Raw genomic sequence first — 20616 nt, forward strand, 5'->3', positions numbered from 1 at the left:
GTTCCCAGCTCCTTCCTGAGCTACTTTGGGACAGAGCACAAGCTGGTTCCCTTGGCGTACCATTCTCAGGGTCTTCCATCCAAACCTACCCACTCCCTGTGGTTCTACTCTCAGACTGAGTTCTCTCAACCCTCGTGCAAGGCCCAAGTGTCCATTAAACTATCATCTGACTCGCCTTAATCCCACCCCCTCAATCTGGGAGGCAGCTAATTAGTTATTCCACAGGTGGGCTGGCCACCCTGTGACAGCCCTCCCGCCGAAAAAAAAATAGCTTAGTTTTGCATAATTATATCTGTGAGTTAACTGGACAGTTTCACAGTTGATCTTGCATTTTTGGCTTTTTACATTGATGTAATGGTGTGTTGAATCATGCCACTAGTGTTCTTTTAATGACCATATATAGGCTTATGCTATATCTCATTTTTGACACTAAAAATTCTATAATTTTTTTATTTTTAATGTGTAAAGCTAGACCAAGATGTATCAGGAATGTAATATTCTTTATAACAAACTCACAGAGTACTGCTTTCATCTCCTTTCAGCTTTACTACTGTAACTCCTCCTTTATGACTCTCAAGTTTGGTTTGTCAGAAAATGGAAGCTGCAATCCATCTCCTTGCATGAAGTTGGTAGAACCTCACATCCATTATCAGAAATCTTCATTGGCAGGCTGCCCATATTGGAGTCCAAAATAACATTTCCATCTTCTCTATCTACCATGTTTCAGAGTAACAGCCGTGTTAGTCTGTATTCGCAAAAAGAAAAGGAGTACTTGTGGCACCTTAGAGACTAACCAATTTATTTGAGCATAAGCTTTCGTGAGCTACAGCTCACTTCATCGGATGCATCGGATGCATCCGATGAAGTGAGCTGTAGCTCACGAAAGCTTATGCTCAAATAAATTGGTTAGTCTCTAAGGTGCCACAAGTACTCCTTTTCTATCTACCATGGAATTACTGTCTTCCACTTCGTATCTCTCTGATTTCACCTATTTCTGTTCTGCAACCTGTTCCCGAATACTTTGCAAACACAAGATTTCTTCCTACACGTTCCATATGGTATTATTAATTTTCCATTACTAAGGCTCCATTTTCCCTGTCCATTAGCTAGCTGGGATGCAGAGAGTGGTGTTAATATCACCCCTTCAGCAGAGCTACTATGGCAGTAGAATTTTATTTGTTGGTTGCCCTGCACAGTGAAAATAATTCCATGCTCATAATTCATGTAAACAGAATTTGATAATAGTTGAACTTGATAGCCTATCAGGTCTCTTCCAACCCAGACTTTTGTGATGGTCCTTTTGATGATCAAGCAAAAAATAATACAAAAAGACTAATCAAACATCTAGCAGCTCCCATCTCAAGCTAGGTGATAAACCATAAATATTGAGCAAGGAACATTGAAAATTAATCTTTATCTAAAACGTATTTAATATAAAGCTACTGAAAAAATGAGAGCTGATCTGTTGGCTATGGTGAGATCTTGTGGTTGTATTAAAAAGAAGAATCCCTTGGAGGTAGCATCAGACATGATTAAAGACAGGGAAGCATTCAGAGGAGTCTTGTACATTCTGAAATTTAAAGGATTAGATTTCTTTAGGGCTAAATAACCCTCAGCCCGTAAGCAAATCTTTGAGGTCAGGAAAGGGGAGAAGTCAAAATAAGCCTCATCTTACCATGCTCCCCTGTTCAAAGACTAGGGACAATTGCTGTCCCTTCACTCTGAAGCTCAGAATCTGCTCCCTCTGTCTGTCCCCAAGTGTGCATAGCATCCCAAAATGGGCAGGGAAGAGGTGAGACAATGGCACCACTCGACCAGTCAGCTGAACAGGTCCCCTGGACAAGTACATTGCACCACTCAAAGGAAAGGATGTACAACCTCCGGACCACAATCTCTCAGCTCTGCAAGAGGTGAAGCACCCCAGCTCTCCTCCAGTACAGGCCTTTGTGTCAATCAGCCAGTCTGGCTCCTGGTCATTAAAAGAGAATCAGAGCAGTGACATTATACACAATTACGAGTAAAGGATCTCAGTCAGGTGCTGCTGTTTACCATTTCCCATATGACAAGAGGCCACTCAAGGAAGTTAAGATAATACATTTAATATAGATAAAAGGTAATGATTTTTTACACAACAAAAATTGTACAATTCACTGTCAGAGGCAACAGTTGAATCTCCTCAATGGTTTTGATTCACAGCAGTGTTAGATATTTAAAGAATAGAAAAGCAGCTTTGTTACTCTACCCAGTATGAAAATAGGCGCCAACTTCCTGTGTTCTTGGAGGGGGCTTGACCCCAGCTCTGCCCCAGGCCCCGCCCACACTCCTCCCCTTCCCCCAAGCCCTCACCCCGCCACTTCCCACCCCTGCTCCACCCCAGGTCCTGCCCCCACTCCACCCCTTTCCCTAAGCCCCCATCTCCAGAGCACCCATGGAGTTGGTGCCTATGCCTATGAGTTATAATGGACTAGAACACCATTGTGCTAGGCACTGTACATACATAGAACAAAAGATGGGCCCTGCCCCAATACTAGAGTGAGAAACACCTTAAGGAAAGGCTCTTTATTTTTTCTGACATGGCTGAATGTTTTGTTAGTAGGTAACAAAATAATCGATGATGCAGTTAGCTATGTTCTTAAACTCTCACAAGGATATTGTCTTATATATACTAAAAGTAGGCAACCTTATCTATCATGTAATGTAGCTCAACCTGAAATTTGAATGATGCCATTAATTACAGTAGTTCACCTGTTCTCCTGAGTTTATTTCATAGTAAATATTACAAAACATAAAACAATACATTAAACTTTGTTTTAAAGTTGATAGTATATCAGGCTGATCTAGTGGGCCAGATTTACACTGGTGTAAACCCTGAGTAACGCAGTTGACATCAATGGCTATGTCTACACTGAACACCAGTGTCAGCGGCATGTAGGCTATGTGTAGCTACACACTGCAGTGAAAAGCAAGCTGCTTCCACACTCAGGTATGTTGCTATACATCAGTGAAAAGTTCTGGTGGGGGAGGCAGCATGGAAAAGCTTCAGCCCTGTTGCTGGACCTTTCCTGCCTGCCAGAGCCTCTCTCTGCTGCCAAAGTCTTTCCCTAAGGTGAGAAAAGGCTCTGGTAGCGGGGAGGGCAGGAAAAAGCTTCAGAAGCAGGGACCTGGAAGAACATTTCCCTTCTGCCTTCCTACTGCCAGAGTCTTTTGCTGCATCAGGGAAAGGCTCCAGCAATGGGGGAGGCAGTGGGACACTCTATTGCTAAAAACAGCAGTATAGACAGGGGAGGCTCTCCTCCGGCATGTAAAGAACCATTTGGGATATATGTAGGCTGACCAGATAGTAAGTGTCAAAAATCAGGACAAGAGGTGGGGGGTAATAGGTGCCTATGTGAGAAAAAGACCCAAAAATCAGGCCTGACCCTATAAAATTGGGACATCTGGTCACCCTAGATATATGCCTGGATAGATACCTACAAGCTTCAGGCATGTCTTTGCTCTACTCATCTACTCAGTGCCTCACCATCTACACTGCTATTTATACCCGCACTAGGAGGGCTAGCTGTGTATGTACGCTACACAATGCCATAAGAAGTGTGCAGTGTACCACCTAATGTGGTTACTTTGAATTTACACTGGTATGAGGGAGATCAGAATCAGATTCAGGAAATGACAGTCTCAGGCCCTGCTCCAGAAAAGATATGCACATATGCTTATCTTGATTCACAGACTCACTGTGAGCAGCTTCATTGCTTTCAGTGAAAAGGCTGAACTGTTCCAGCTGAATGTTTCCAAAAAAATCCAGACTGAGGCGTGTAGGCGTGTCCAGCCGGGGGTTGTCACTCTCTGGGGCGGCAGGGAACCAGACCGCCCCGCTACTTCTGTCAGGTGTGTTGGGGAATTAGCCTGCCTGAGCAAAGAGTTCAATAACAAGGCCCAGCCCTGGGTCAGGGCGGGGCAACAAACAGTCCGTAGCTCAGGGCCCTCAGGCAGGGGCTGAGCAGAGTTCAATAGCAAACCCAGGCTCCTGGCTCCGAGCGGCCTGGGAGGGGGAGACTGCCACCCACAAGATGGGTGACAGGAGGGACGTAGGCCCACCCACTGCACTGTGTCCAGGATCGGCTGCCCCCGGGCTACTTCCTACCTCCCCCTCCAGAGGTACCTGGGTCCAGCCGGCGTCCTCGAAGAGGTCACACACCATGGGCTCCTCGGGGTAACTGGCACTCAGTTGGCTTGGCGGCTCCTCGGGGTAACTGGCGAACGGCAAGCTTGGCAGCGTCTCTGGGCTCGGGCTAGCATCAGGCATTGGCTGGTCTGGCCAGTCCTCGGGTCAGCCGCCGATCACCATGGTCTCCTGACTGGGAGCTCTGCCACATGTGTCTGGCCTCTCCAGTGGCTGTCTTTCAACTGAGCTCTGGGGTCAGGCTTTTATACTTCCAGTCCTGCGCCTTGACCTCTGAGGGGCGGGCGCAGGGTTCACTGGCTCCGCCCACTTTGGCATCCAGAGAGGCTCGTCCCTCTCCAGGGCGGCAGGGAACCAGACCGCCTCGCTACAAGGCAGAAACCTGTTATGAAAAATTTCAGTCTCAACAGTTAAAGTTTGTCAAAGTTATAAGAGGCAGAAAACAGAGTCACATAATAGAAAGTGTTTGGTATGCTCAATGAGAGGTGTAGCTACCAGCACCATCTACAATTATGAAATGAGCAGAAAAGAGTAAGTGATTTGATTGGCTAATGAAGTTCTAACCTGTATAGTTATGGGTCAATAGCTGAAAGAGGTCAGAACAACTTAGACATAAATATTGGGGATATCACTGCATTGTTAGAAAATCTTGACTAATCCTAAAAAAGCTAATAGCACATTCAAAAGTATCTACGCAGATCCATAGAAATCTAAGATCTTTCTTAGATTTATGTGAACAAAAGAGGTTTCATACATTTGCACGTTTTTAAGACTATCAGCACAGTCACCTGATGGTCAAAATCAATACAATGGAATAAAGCAGTTTGAATAAATGTTCATCAATAGTCTTGCCGTAGGTAAATCAGCAACATCTTACTCTCTTATGAAATTTTATAAGACTTACATTTTTTTTTTCTGACTGGAAATATTGTGGTAATTCTCAGAATCTCCAATCAAAAATTATAGTTCTACAGTGTTTTATTTTTACAAGATTCTTCTGCATTTAATGCTGGAATTTTTGTGTGTGTGCGGGTATAATAAAGCATTTCTGAGTAACTCTCTAAAAGATACCAAGTGACTCAGCTTTCTTTTTGGTTGTCCTAAATAAATAAATAGCTGAGATTTTCAAAGCTGCTTAAGGAATTTGGGTGCTCAGTTTCCAAATGGGAATTTGACGTCCAGAAACCTGAGGCATTTTTGAAAATCTCAGTCTATGTAATTAATTCAAATAAATCTAGTCTTTTGGCTTGGTTCTTCTTCCCTGGAAGTAAACGACAAAACTTCCTCTGATCTCAAGGGTAGTTAGGTTGGTTCTATACATCAAAAATTACTGAATAGTTTCTCTGCAGTTCAAGACTACAAAATATTGCTTTAGCATATTATTCCTTAGCTTAAAGAAGAGGTCCCAACCTGATGGGATTCATGAAAAAAAACTACACGATGGATTAAATTTATCCCTAATGCAAACAAGTGCATCTCCTATTGACTTTGGACTCTCATTGACTTCAAAGGGAAGTGCATTTGTTTTCTTCAGGCTTGAATTTGCCCAAAGTGCAAGCATTTTTGATGAAAAAATGGATTTAGACCTTCCCACCATGCCTTCTCCCTAGATGGACAGAACACTTGTGGCAAAGTATACAGTATCTCAAAAGACTTTGCAAATATGTGGTCTTGGTACTGTTATCTCAAACATCCATCACTCTAATATGGTATTTGCTCGAAGGGCATTGTTCATCCTTCATGTTCTCCAAAGACATCAGACAGAAATGTCCAGTGTCTCCCTTTCAATAGTTTACTCATAGTTTGAACAACAATTGTAGCTTCTAACTGGGATTTCACACTCAAACATTGGACACCAATCCTTTAAAATATTTGAGGGCTGTAAAATGTAATTATAAATCTAAAAAGAAAAGGAGTACTTGTGGCACCTTAGAGACTAACCAATTTATTTGAGCATGAGCTTTCGTGAGCTACAGCTCACTTCATCGGTGAGCTGTAGCTCACGAAAGCTCATGCTCAAATAAATTGGTTAGTCTCTAAGGTGCCACAAGTACTCCTTTTCTTTTTGCGAATACAGACTAACACGGCTGTTACTCTGAAACCTATAAATCTAAAGCGAGTGCAAACAATTTACCGTATTTAGCAAACTATAGTAAGCCTTTGACTTATACAGTGCAATTCATGATGGTTGTGTTGTTTATATTCCAACCATCAATGCAAGACAATATTGTTTAGATGTTTTGCATGCCAAGTTCCTGACCTAGTCAAGTGTCTAATAGTAAGAAAAAACATTTTCCTGTCATCATTTCACCTTAGGTCATTTTATTGTCATAATCTCATAAGTGAAGCAGCCAGGCTTAGTCAGTGATTGGATGGGAAACCTCCAGCAAAAAATTAAGTGCTACAGAAAGGGGTGTTGATGATTCAGTTTCTGGTATTCTTCTCTATGAGTAAATACTGACCATGCTGTTACAATAGGAGATGTGTACTGCTGGTGTGAGATGTAAAACCAAAGCTGTCAGCACATGGAGTCAGTAAGATCTCAGAATACTTTTCACAAATGTAAGGATGCTAACCTCTGTGCGCTAGCCATATATCATCTGAGTAGTTACATTCTGTCTACCTGAAATTCCATGTGTAATTTTAATTAGATAATGTATCCAATTCAGTCAGATCTCAAGTGTTGTTTATAGCCTCAGTTCTTGCAGCCAAGGATTAACCTATCTGATCCCATCACCCACACATTTATTCTCAAAGTTACAGTCCTAATCAGACCTCCTTTTATTCACGGTGTAGCCCATGAGATCTTTCCTCATATTAAATGTGCTCTTGGATCCATTTTTTGAACCCCTCTCTGAAGGGTCACTATATTTCTTGACAATTGTCAGCTTTCTAATAGCTGCAACACCTCTCCTAAACTATTGCATAGGGCTGGTCAAAAATTCTCCATCAAAATTGTTTTTTGATAAAAATTTGGGTTTTTGACTAAACAATTTTTTGTGAAGTATCTGCTTTCCACAGAAAATTTTGAATTTTTGTTGAGAAACTGACCACTCAAAATCCCCCCCAAATTGTGCTAAATTAAACATGAAAAGCTGGATGATATCTTCCATGATGCACTATGGCCAGGGGACTAAGGTGGCTCAGCAAGAGAGGAGACCGTGGGGCACCATGGAGTTGTAGTTCACCCCAGAAACTCAGTTCATAGAGGAGAGTGGGGACCTGAGGAATCTGAACTACAATTCATATGAGCTACTGTGACAGCTTTTCCAAATTGAAATGTTCAGTTTTTAATTTCTTGCTGGAAAGTTAAAAATTTCCCCAGAAAAATAACCCCCTTTCTGCCTCGCTCTATTGTTGGGTAGTGTTGTAGTTTTCCTATAAAAGGCAGAACACTGCTCCCCAGAGGTGCCTGCATTTCACAGGCGGATGAAGTATTCTTTATATGTTAATACATAAATCTATTTGTAAAGTTTATAGAATGGTTTGGGGGTCTTTGGATGAAAATCACTACATACATTTTATTCACTGTCATTTCATGTCTGTTTTAAAGGCACAGATGCTACAGTGCACAGACTAGAATAGCCTTCATCCATGCTGGGAGTTTTGTCAAATGACAGCCATCAGTGGCCAGAAACCAAAGCAGCTGCATCTGTGCAACTCCTTTGTGCATACCTGCTATTTGAACCTGTGCAGTTTACCCCTGCATGAAACCAAGTGGTTCAAATCACAGCTTATACCAGTTTTGCCTGTCTACAATAAGGATTTCCAGCAGGGCAATTGCTCCAGTATGTGGCTGCTGGAAGAAAGGCAAATTATCAGCGTACACTGGTCCCTAAATTATTTATGGAAAGCTACTGCACACTTTTCAACAGTTTAGAAAGGATTTAAGGACACTACTGCAAAATGAAAGCAGACAGGGCTTTATAAAAAATGCCCCTGAATCCATGCTCATGGGCATTTTTCTTTCTTTTCCTCATAAAAGGAATACAGAATTTAAATTAGAGCTTCAGTAAGATGTTATGCCAGAGAACCAGAACTTGGGGCCTGACCCACTGAAGTCAATGGGAATTATGACTTCAGTGTATCCCAGGGTCAGCCACTTAGTGAACAATCTCCTGGACTTTTCCCATAAGTACAGAATTTCCCCTCGTTTTAAAATTGTATCTGGCCTGCCTTGCTTCTGTAAACTGTTTTAATCAGATTACATTTAATGTGCAACAGAGACATTGTTGACATCCTGAAAGCAGCACTCTAATCCTGCCTGAACAGATTCCATTTCTAGCTCTGTCACTCACTGCATGAGTTTGGCCAAGTTGCTTCATTTCTCTGTGCCTCAGTTTCTTCATCTACAAAATGGGGATAATAACACTTACCTACCTTACAAGGCTGCAGTGAAACTTAATCCAATACCATTTGTAAAGCTCTTTGAAGTCTTTGAGTAAAAAGTGCCACATAATTATTGAAACAGAGTCAGTTAGATTTTATGTTGGAGATGATTTTTTTAATTACAAATTTACACACTAAATTACTGACATCACAGAAAATTTTAAAAAAAGTTATATTTTTCTTACGATTTCATGATTACAAAACTTCACAAAATTTGTTAAAACTAAAAAAACCTTCATGAGTACATAAATATAATTTTGAGTATAAATAACAGTAACAAAATAAACAGATGTATGTATTCAATAAATTAATTATAAATATTGCATTGGTAATGAAGTGCTAGGTCAAGAAAATACTAACATTTCCAGTACAGTTTTCTGTATAGAAATACCTATTATAAATGAAACTTTGGAAATGGGTAATTTTCCTGGACCCCTTGTCTCACATTCCTTTTGTTGTTATTCTCTTGCTTGAATGCTAACATAGGAGAACAGGACTGAAAGTATCATGTATACATTATGGGCCATATACTACCGAGAATCACTCCACCACATATCAAAGGCAGTATTTGCCCAATTCTGCAACATTGAAGTCAATGGGTGCAGGATCAGGCTTATATGGCCTCGAAAGAACTGCTGATGCTTTAAGGAAAAATATAAAAACATACTTGGAAGCCATTTGACCTATACAACATTTATTTTCTATCTTTTCCTTCAATTGCTATGGATATTTACATATAACAGGACCTTTATGACCTGAAAGTTAATCTGTTTCTACTGCTTGTTCCCTACCTGATGAACATAATTATGGATTCTGTACGATCCTCAATCCATACATAAAATTCCCACTAACATTAATGAGAATTCTACCTCAGACCAAGGATATTAATACAGGTCCCAAAGAATTCATCAGCAAACATAGGTGAGCCCATAAAGAATCAAAGATCCAGTGTTCCAGCGTGAGCCCTTAGCAATAAGCAAAGAAGGGAAGAAAATGTGTAATATACAAGCAGAATTATTTCTCAATGCAATGTTTAAAATGGAAAGTTGTCCCAGAGTATCAGCAGCAGTTTTTTAAGAGATAGTTTTAACCCTAGTTCCCAGGGTAATGTTTGTTAGGTTTTGTAATCATGTTTTATTACAAATGTTTGTCTTTGAAAAGCTATGAACTGAAGAGGTCATTAACCTCCCTGTGAATGAAAAGCTTTTGCTGCATTTGCTCCTATCAGCACGAATCCGAGGTGAGCATAAGTAGTAATAAAGTGGTGGAGAAAAATGTTAGTGATCTTATCACCCCAGCCATCACCAGACGGAAGGAATTTCTGCATGTTGTGTATTTTTGTCAGAGGTGAACCAGTTAAGTAGCTATTTAGATTTTTTCCCCCTAAATGTGATGTGAAAACATGAATAGGTGGTTCTTAGAATGTAGCCTTAGAATGGTGCTACTACCTTACAAGTTTAGTACATTGCAAGAACAATGCTAGCACCATACCTTAAAAGTTTACATATTCTACATATTACTACTGGAAAAGCTAAATAATATCCTGGTTCTGGTAATGTTTCTTAAAAGCCATATTTAAAGTCAGGAGCATTAGTTATTTCTGAAAGCTGGGGCTCTTCACTGGAGATATTTTGGAGGTGATTCCAAAGGGGTCCATGCTGTCAGTTTCAAGAGGTGAAGAGAATAGATCTGATTCAAAAGTATGACTGTAATCACCATATTCCACAAAATCCATTGACTCTACAGGCACGGTGTTGATCATAGGTAAGAAGTGAGACAATGGAAGAAAGTCTTTCCCTTTGAATTGTTGTCTTTGTTTGGCACTACTTAAAGACACAGAGACTCCATATTTCTTTGATTTATATACATTGTAGCCGTCTGGGCGTATCTCCTCTTCAAAGGAGCAATCTTCTGTAGAATACCTGAGCTGAACAGTAAGGAGTGAAGACAATTACAGATATGTCTATGACACTTATCAGATATGATATAAATCTTATATGTGCTTGACCCTGCTCTCCTTGATATGAGAGAGATTCAAGCCCTCCGTATTATGCACAGAATTCATAACAATCTATGAGGTCATTAAAAAGTCAACATAGTCCTGATCCACACTCCCTTGAAGTCACTGGGAGTCTTTCCATTATCCTCAGTGATCTTTATTCCATCTATTACCACACAGCTGCTACAGACTGCCCTATTATGATTTTAGGGGAAAACTTTGGTAATCTCTGGTAGATATCTCAGTTTTATAAATTTTGATGAATGCTGATGTTTTAATTACAACCACGATAGCTAAGGGCTCAATCCAGCAGTCCTAATGCATACAAAACTCAATTTGAATCCCACAGGAGATTTGCCTGTGTAAGGGCTTCAAGAATCAGGTCTGCAGAAAGGCATTTTTATAATAGACTGGTTTTAAAATAAAGAAAATTAATAAATAAAAAACAACAATAAAAAAGGGCAAACTGCAAGTTTTTTCTTGTCATTTTATTAAAGTTTCTAAAAATGTATTAGTACAGTGTCTCTTTCTCATCAGGCATTAAATTATCAAACAGTTCTACTGTGACACCAATAAAGATTCTATATAGGATAATATATTTTATAACCTGCCTAGCAATTTGTAGAATTAATCTTAGACATAGTTTATATGTAGATATGGTTGAGATTTTGTGTTATCTCAGACTTTTCCAGATCCTTTAAGTAATCACTATTTTCCTTACAACTCTGGTGTTATTTCTGGCTCAGTCATTCGAGGTGACTGAACTCTGGGCCAATAAAGGAGAATTGCTGGTTATGTCTAGGTCTTTGATGATAAAAACAAACAAACAAAGTGTTCCCCAATGAACTCTCTACCTGTCAAAATATAACCCAGAGAACATTTGACTTCTTTTTTTTTTCAGTTGTAAAAAATCAAACTATGTCAAATACCATCAACAATGTAGAATAGACTGTTGTGTTTGCTATGGTCACCTTTTAAAAGTACTTTTAATGTTGAAGGAATGAATTTAAAAAAAAAAAACTTGCTTTTCTCACCGATTAAGACTTGCAATATTTATCAGTCTGGACATCACACATTTTGAATGAATGTATATCAGGGCCAGATTGTGAACACTTTACTTCTACAGGTGACCAAATTAGTCACACAAGTAGTCTCACTGAAGTTAATAGAACTACTCCTGGAGTAAGGTTCTACTAGTCAATGCCTGAATTAAGGTATCACCTTGTAACCCACAGTAGATCGTGCTTTTATACCTTCCGGTCCATCCCAGCACACCACCTCCCAACTCATGCTGAGTAGTACATTTCCCCATTCACTTTTAGAGTAAGGTACTAACCAAAATGAGTAAGGGGAAGAGTACAAATATCCCCTTGGGTCCTGCACAGGCTACTAGGATGGTGGGTCTAGGTGCAGAGGACTCAGAAGACATTATGCATCAATTGCTTCCCTGCATCACTCTAGAGTAGGTGGGTTAGGAGTGGCCAGCACATTTTAACCAGTGTGGGAGTCCATAATTTGCTGTTGGCATAGGCCAGTAGTAAATGACTTCCTCTTCCATCCCTCAATATACACATACACACACAAGGCATATGGAGCAGAGTGGAAACAGGGAAAGGATAGTGCATCTCAGAAGACAAATTTTCTTTGGGCCAAATTCTGCTCACCTTACTTATGTGAGCATTATTAGGGAAGTCAATGGGACTTCTCATGAGAGTAAGACATACAGGATTTGGTCCAGTACATATACAGGAGTTTGAATGGCAGTTATGGCTAATAACTGTCAAACACGTACCTATTCAGAATATTAATTAATATAATGAAGTATTGCTATAGTTCAATGAACAGTTACAAATTAAGGGCTGCTCATTTTTTTCCTCAAAGACTATTACAATAATGCACAGTGCAACTACTAAGAGCCTGCAGCTAGGGAAATCAATGGGAAATCTCCCACTGACTTCAGTGGAAGAAGGATCCTATCTATAGTTATCAGTCACTGAGTATTTCAGTTTGGACATGCAATAAAAACTTCCAACTGACACTTTCCATATATGGTGGTCTGAGCCCAAAACCAGATCACCTCCCTCACCTTTTCAGTTTATTGAAGGTCTGACTTTAGATAATAAAAGCAAGGAAATTCAGACTTGAAAGGCAAATTCTACCCTAGATACTCAAGTAAAAATCCTATTCGGCCTGATCCTTTTCTCATTAAAGTTCATGGATGTTTTGCCATTGGGCCCACTTCTTCTCCTTTTGAAATCAGCGGGAGTTTTGCTAAGGAAAGTAGGATCAAGCCTTACATTTGCATTCTGGGGAAAATGCACCTCCCACCCATGCAACTCAGGTAGCTACAATGGAGTTACATGGCAATGAATTTGGACCTTTCTCATTAACTCATGCCTTTGAGTAGGTATTGCAGGGGTCTCTCAAGAGCAGGACTGTATTTCTGATGTATCTAGCTGATATGCTGAAAAACCTAGGCAAAAAGGCATGAGTTAACAACACCATGTCAGAGAATCACTATAGTCCTCAGGCTCCCATAACCCTACAGGTGCATTGTTGATCACAAGTAAAAAGTGAGACAGTGGGAGAGAGTCCTTTCCTTTGAATTCTTGTTTCTGTTTGGCATGACTTAAAGAGATAGCAACCCCATATTTCTTTGATCTATACATATGGTAGCCATCTGGGTGTATCTCCTCTTCGAAGGAGCAATCTTCTGCAGAATACCTAAGCTGAACAGTAAGAAGATAATTACAAATATGCCTGTATCATTTACATTCCAATGCAATGAACATGTTTTAGTTTGATTGCAGATAAATAGCCACATCTCAAATAGGCTGTTTATAGTAGACATTATTGGGTCCTCTCTTCTATGTTAACTAAAAGTGGATAGAAAATTGGAAGGGGGGAAATGCAACAAAGAATGAAAATGGCCGATTGCCCTCCTTATTTTTATTTGTATTAGAAATTCTGGAAAGTTGCTTTCTCATTTGACACTAAACTTAAATTTCTACTAATAAACATTACACAGTTTCATTAGACACTAATAGTGACAAAAAGTAATGAGAGAGTAATGACAAAAAGTAAACAGCTCATAGTTCTGTCTACATTTTATCAACTCTCTATAGTAAGAGAACTCAACCATTTAATCTTACACATTATTTTAGGTTAGGGGGCTCTGAGACCTATTAAAATGAAAGCTTACAGCAAACGCACACTTTCTATTTATTTTGCCCAGTGTTATTAGTGTTATTGCCCAGTGTCATAGCCACAAACTGCCTCGTTATACATTTTGATTTCCTTGCTCCTTCGCTGAAGTCAGACCCTTCATGAGCTGCTTGGTGGTAGAGCAAAGATGTGATCGGTTCAAGTTGTTTTATCTGGACGCTTCCAGATAAAATCATAACAAGCCCCGCACCCGGGTTTTCCAATACGATAACAAGCCCTGCGAGCGCATGCAACCATCCCCCCATTTGCTATGGACTTTCCCATGCCGATTCAGTGCCGGCCCCCCGATCAGCTCAGCCTCCCTTGCCTGTAACTTACAAGTCCATGCAGCTTCCCGTCTTCTTCCATGCAGAGGTACCGGGAACTGTGGACGCCCTTGATCGCCACCGTGCGAACTGCCACAGCCCTGATTTCCAGCAGACCTATGCAGCAAAACCAAAACAGCGTTCAGATGAGGGGGGGAGAGGATCGCCGTCTGCAAGCCACACACCCCCTCACCCCACCGCCTCTCAGGGCTACATTTCGCAGGTAATCGGAGGTGAAACTCGTCCTGTTCCCTTCACAAAGGAGCCCTTACTGTCAGGTACCCAAGCACACGCTTGCCTGTTTCCAGTGCTATGGGAGAATGCAGCCTCAGAAGCTCACTAAGGGAATTCAGGGCGTGGGGCTCCATTCCTTTAGCCGAGATCCCGTTCATGAGCAAGACCGCAGCTTTCCCTTATACTTACTGCGGGGGCTCTGAATGCTGGTGCCATCCACTTTGCCATCACTGTTGATCCTCAGGAAGTAACTGAACAGACCGTGTTTGCTGGCTGTGTATAGGTGCCTTAATCTAATAGGTTCCCCCCAGCCATAGTTCACATGTGGCCCTGCATCAGAGAAAGGCAGAGATCTGACGACCATTGCAAAGCAGAGTCCAAGCAGAGCCAGGGACGTGTACGGTTTGCACAGGCTCCTCCACATCTTTTCCAGGTTATTTCAATTGCAAGAGGACTCCAGGCACAGACCCCCCCGCCACGCATACAGAGGCGCAAGTGCCACTAAAGAAAAGGCAGTGGCTTGGTGCTTTTTGAGCTAAATGCTTCGGGGATGTAGTAAATGCAGAGCCAATCCCCCTGCCTTTTTATAGGTCTCTGTTATCAGCCCAATCGATACGGCTAATTCCAATTCCAATATAGAGAGTATTTCATAGAAGGAGTTAGTCAGATCAGTCACAACTCCCCCGCCCCCCAAGTATTGATTGGATGACATCATTTCACAGGGGACACCCTAGGGTGTTGTTCCCACCCCCCCCCTTCTCTCTTTCCTAAAAGCTTTATACAGAAATCTCTCTCTTATTTGGAGTCTAGCATTTCTTATGCCTAGCAAAGCAGAAATGTGTATTTGGGTGCAAACACGTACATACCGGTGCAAGACTACGCAGCGTGGGATCGTCAATGCAAGGACTGTCAATGCAAGGACTGGCACTGAAGTGGGAAACCAAGAAAGACGGTTTTCAGTCTGTGCGGGACAACTTCAGAGTCCGAAATGTTCTCTTGCCCACACAGTGCCCGCGTTTTAGAGTTGGGGGAGGGGGACAGATGTGGTTGTGTATAAATCAAAATCAATCAATCATAAATGAAGGTAACCCTAGGGACATCTTTTGTGGCCAAGAGCAGGAGTCATATACATGACAAGAACGATTTGATTAAAGATCACAATGCCCTAATTTACCCATGAAAGCTCAAATTCTTTGTTAAAGTCAATCAGCTGTTTGGGAGGGATCTAACGCCCACTTCCCCCAGTATTTCCCTTTCAAAGAGAAAGTTAAAGTCCTTAAAAAAGGGGGGGGGGGATTCAGTGTTAAAGTTACAGTATTAAATATATTAATACTAAGCAAAACATTAAATGTGAAGAAGGCTCCCCTTAGTTTCTGACACTACGACAACACCTTTCCGCCTTCATATATATACTACTTCCCCAGATCTCTCTATTCAGTATCATGGCTCTGAGATACTGCAGAATAGGTGAAAGATAACCTTTCCCCAACTTCCCTGGTGAACATTACGCCAGAGAAGAGACTGAGGAGGATGTGACCTAACGTTATCTCACTTAGCACGCACCTTTATAATTACTCACCCTTTGTTCCAGAGGCAGGTGCAGATGGAAAAGTATGCAAACCATCCAGACTCGAGATGAATAATAATAATAAAAATCTGCAAAGCAAGGGTCAACTCCACAGCCCATCAGCCGCCCAGCCAGGATCACCTGCAGTTACCAGCTAATCTTCCCACCTCCTGTTACATTTGACCGGGAATGAGATGCTGCAGATCAGGGAAATAATATTAATGTAACACTTATTATTTCCAATTTGTGGGTAGCCCAGCTCTGGATTCCAACCATACAGCAAAAGGAAGCCAAACCAACAGAAGAAGAAAACACCCTGTAATGTTTTTCCCCTGGAGGAGAAATACTAACAAAGAGATGGAAGCACTCTCCACCTGCTTTCCCCAGAAGCACGTTGCGGCCATAGATTATCTGAGACATAACAATAGCGTTCATAGTTGATAACGTCAAGCATGCAAGTAATTCATTTCACACTCACTCCCAATCAAGTACAAGCAAGATGAGTCACTGAGGAATACTCAGCAGCATTGCAGTTGGTGGCTGATGAACAGGGGGCTCAGTTCCCATTCTTTTATGGGAAATGTCCCGAATATGCAACCTTTAATGGAGAGTGCTTGTGCGGGACAGGAAGCCAGTTTTTGACCTAGGTATGGTCCACAATTAAGTGCCACCTGTCAGGCAATATACAAATCACGTGCATTGGACTTTACTATCTGTACGTCATTCTCTATTTGGCCACTAGATGGAGCTTAAAACCTTAAATCTCAGTTCTCTCCCACACACTTCCCTGTTAGGGGTAAATCTGGGAGTGAAATCTTGACTCCACTGAAGTCAATGGGAGTTTTGCCATTTAACCCATAGTTTTTAAATACTATGTTATGTTACTGAGATGGAGCTGTTTTGTGTTATCCTGGTTATAAGGTTAGCAAAAGAAAATAAATAAAAATATATGTAGTAAAACTGTATTATCCCCACACATCTCTGGGCCCCCAAATTAAAATAAATCCTCTAATATTTTGCCTTAAATGATATTTCAGATAGCTACAGGAAATGGAGAATAAAGCTGTGTGAGGCCTTGATCATCTGTGGAGGAACTCTATGTACTACCATTTAAATCTCCACACCTGTTCTTAAAACAGCCTCCTTCTTCCTCTATACCAAATACCACCTCACTCTCCTCCTTTGCGTCCCTCCTAAAAAATCACTTATTTCATCTTGAGGTTCACTACTAACTGTGGCACAAGCAGTTGGGTCACTATTATTACTATGTTTTCTGTGTTCTGCTTATTTAATGTCTCGGAGTCTAGGCTCTGGAGAAAGCAGCTTCCATTTTGTGAAGTGGAGCAGATGTAGCAGGTTACAGAGGAGATACACAAACACTGTGCTCTGTCATGGAGTCTTCATGTTTGTGTTTTCTTATGTAATTAACCTGAAAGAATATGATTGCTCTTTGTATATGGAAAAACATATCACTAATTAGGGGTGATGTTGCTTTTTTAAATTTTATCTGTGCTTTACTGTTCATTTGAGGTTTTGGGGCTTTTTTTATTATACTTTGTAGGTTGCTGCTAATTTTCTTTTGTTCATGTTTATTGCACTTTTAAATAATTATAAGGGGTGCCTACAGTGTAAGATAGGTGCCCATAGGATTTTAGAACCCTAACTAACAAATAAACATCTTTTCCCAACCACAAGATACATTTAAAAATACAAATAAAAATAAAAGACAGACAATCCCCTCTGAAACTACACAGTGCCTGCCAACTCAAATAATGCAATATGTATATCTTTTGTTACTTTCCTACCTCCATCCCTCTGTCTGTACACATCCAGCACCATCCTACCAACTCTTACGCCAGGGAATAACTTTACTCAGAAAATAAGTCTTATTTAGTTCAATTAAACTACTTATGTACATAAAATTATTCACATGAATATAGTTTTGCAGGGTCATGCCCTTATGCCTGCATCCTGCAAACACTAATTCACATGATTAATTTTACTACTGTGAATAGCTCACAGAAGTAAAATTGCGTAAGTGTTTGAATCATCTGGGCCTTAGATCGTATGGTTGGCAGAGCATGAATCTTGTCTTCTTATATTTGACCCAGATTTTCAAAAGTGACCAGTGATGTGGGGTGCCTCAATTTTTGGGTGCTTAACTTGAAAAGGAGCTGAATTTTCAGGGCATGGGTACCCAATAATTTCTGATAATCAGTCACTCCTGCAAGATATCTCCAGCTGGGCACCCAAAAACTCAGACACCCCACATCACTAGTCTCTTTTGAAAATATTGGTCTGTAAAGCACTTTACAGCTTTACAGCACTATGGAAATAATAAATAGTAACAAGGAGTAGGAGATCCTCATTTTCTTGTCTACTGATTCTGCAACATCATTACACTACTGCTACAAAGGCAGTTCACAGCTCAGCAACCTTGGGCCCCACAGCAGTTGTGCATGTTACTCATCCTGGCTACATGTGCATATTTCAAGGAATAGAGCACCTCTCACATAAAGAGGGTACACACTGAAATGAATCAGAGAGCGGGTTTTTCAGCTATTTGGTATGCATTTCAATAAACTGGAATGAAATAATAATAATGATACTAATATGGCATTTTCCACCCGAGGAGCTCAAAATGCTTTTCAAACATTAATGAATCAATGCTCACAACTCACCTATGAATTCGGTAAGTATTAATATCCCCATTTAAAGATCAGGAAACTGAGGCACAGAGAAGTAAAGGAATTTGCCCAAAGTCACATTACAAGTCAGTGTTATAGCTGACTAAAAGCCATTATCATTCAACAACTGTTAAGAGGCCTGTGTGAAATTAGTTGATTAATTATTAATTATTATTATTATTATTTATTTTATTATTATTTCGGCTGGAATTTAAGTATCCAACTCCCACTGAAATTCAGTTCCAATGGGAGCTGGGGCATTTGACTCCCTTAGGCTGGTTTGAAAATCTCAGTGATGATGTATATTGGCCGATCTGGCTCCATCATGAGATCTTTAATGACATGAAAATCAAAAAGCAATCCTACAAGAAGTAGAAACTGTTAAGGAGAAGGAGTACAAACTAATAACACAAGCATGTGGGAACAAAATCAGAAAGGCTAAGGGTATGTCTTCACTAGCAGTGTTAAAGTGCTGCCATGGTAGCGTTTTAACATGGCTGTCCAGTCGTGGCACCAGCACTGGGAGAGAGCTCCATGAGGGGAGTAGCTCCCAGCACTGGTGCACTGTCTACACCGCCACTTTACAGCACTGAAACTTACAGCGCTCGGGGTGTGTGTGTGTTTTTTCACACTCCTGAGTGAGAAAGTTGCAGCGCTGTAAAGTGCCAGTGTAGACAAGCCCTAAGGCACAAAATGAGTTATGCCTAGCAAGGACATAAAAGACAATAAGAAGAGGTTTTTTAAATACATTAGGAGCAAGAGAAAGACAAAAGAAAGTGTAGATCCTTTATTTAGCAGGGAAGGAGAGCTAATAACTGATGATATCAAGAAAGCTGAGGTGTTTAATCCTATTTTGCTTCAGTCTTCACTGCACAAGTTAATGGTGACCAGATATGCCACATAATTAATTTTAACAAGGGGGAAGAATGCAAGCCAAAATAGGGAAAGAACAGATGAAAGACTATTTAGATAAGTTAGATGTATTCAAATCAGCTGGCCTTGATGAAATTTATCAAAGGGTACTTAAAGAACTAGCTGAAGCAATTTGGAACTGTTAGCAATTATCTTGGAGAACCCATGGAGGATGGGTGAAGTCCCAGATGACTGGAGAAGGGCAAACATAGTACCTATCATTAAAAAAGGAAATAAAAAGGATGCAGAGAATTATAAATCAGTCAGCCTAACTTCAGTACCTGGAAAGATACTGGAACAAACTATTAAACGATCAGTTTGTAAGCATTTGCAGGATAATAGGATTATAAGGAATAGCCAGCATATGTTTGTCAAAAAAAAAAAATCATGCCAAACCAACATAATTTCCTTCTTTGACAGGGTTACTGGCCTAGTGGATGGAGGGAACTAGTAGACTTGATATATCTTGATTTTAGCATAACTTTTGACACAGTTCCACCTGACACTCTCATAAGCAAAGTAGTGAAATGTGGTCTAGATTAAATTACTATAAAGTGGGTGTACAACTGGTTTGACAGACTGTACTCAAAGAGTAGTTATCAATGGCTTTCTGCCAAACTGGGAGGGAGTATCTAGTGGGGTCCCACAAGAGTCAGTTCGGGGTCCGGTACTAGTCAATATATTTATCAGTGACTTGGATAATGGAGTGGAGATTATATTTATAAAATTTGCAGATGACATTGAGCTGGGAGGGAAGCACCTGGAGGATAGGATTAGAATTCAAAATGACCTTGACAAATTGGACGATTGGTCTGAATTCAACAAGATATAATTCAATAAAAATGAGTGCAAAATACTAGGCTTAGGAAAGAAATATCAAATGAACAACTACAAAATGGGGAATCCCGGACAGGTGTTTGTTTAACCTGCTTTTAAAAATCCCCAATGATGGAGATTCCACAACCTCCCTAGGCAATTTATTCCAGTGCTTCACCACCCTGATAGGAAGTTTTTCCTAATGTCAAGCCTAAACAGCCCTTGCTACCATTTAAGGCCTTTGTTTCTTGTCCTATTCTCAGAGGTTACAGAGAATAATTTTTCTGCCTCCTCCTTGTAAC

General features: G+C 40.6%; 1 protein-coding gene across 1 annotated transcript; it reads right to left on the bottom strand.

Annotated features, from left to right (window-relative positions):
* Positions 1-10163: 10163 nt before the first annotated feature.
* FGF19 (fibroblast growth factor 19) lies at positions 10164-14756 on the bottom strand. Its single transcript, XM_077820193.1, has 3 exons — positions 14522-14756; positions 14112-14215; positions 10164-10496 (listed from the first exon to the last, which is right to left on the bottom strand). Exons 1-3 carry the CDS (start codon positions 14754-14756, stop codon positions 10164-10166), a joined length of 672 nt encoding a protein of 223 aa, XP_077676319.1.
* Between the last annotated feature and the right edge of the window lie 5860 nt (positions 14757-20616).

The sequence above is a fragment of the Eretmochelys imbricata genome, chromosome 6 (genome assembly GCF_965152235.1).
Source record: "Eretmochelys imbricata isolate rEreImb1 chromosome 6, rEreImb1.hap1, whole genome shotgun sequence".
Classification (NCBI taxonomy): domain Eukaryota; kingdom Metazoa; phylum Chordata; order Testudines; family Cheloniidae; genus Eretmochelys; species Eretmochelys imbricata.

Bases quoted from the DNA above. Each gene is read 5' to 3' on its own strand.
- FGF19 (XM_077820193.1), bottom strand. From the start codon at position 14,756: ATGTGGAGGAGCCTGTGCAAACCGTACACGTCCCTGGCTCTGCTTGGA. The intron at 14,216-14,521 runs GTAAGTATAAGG...TTTGCTGCATAG, and splicing joins CAGCATTCAGAGCCCCCGCA to GTCTGCTGGAAATCAGGGCT. The intron at 10,497-14,111 runs GTAAGTTACAGG...CTTACTGTTCAG, and splicing joins ACGGGAAGCTGCATGGACTT to CTCAGGTATTCTACAGAAGA.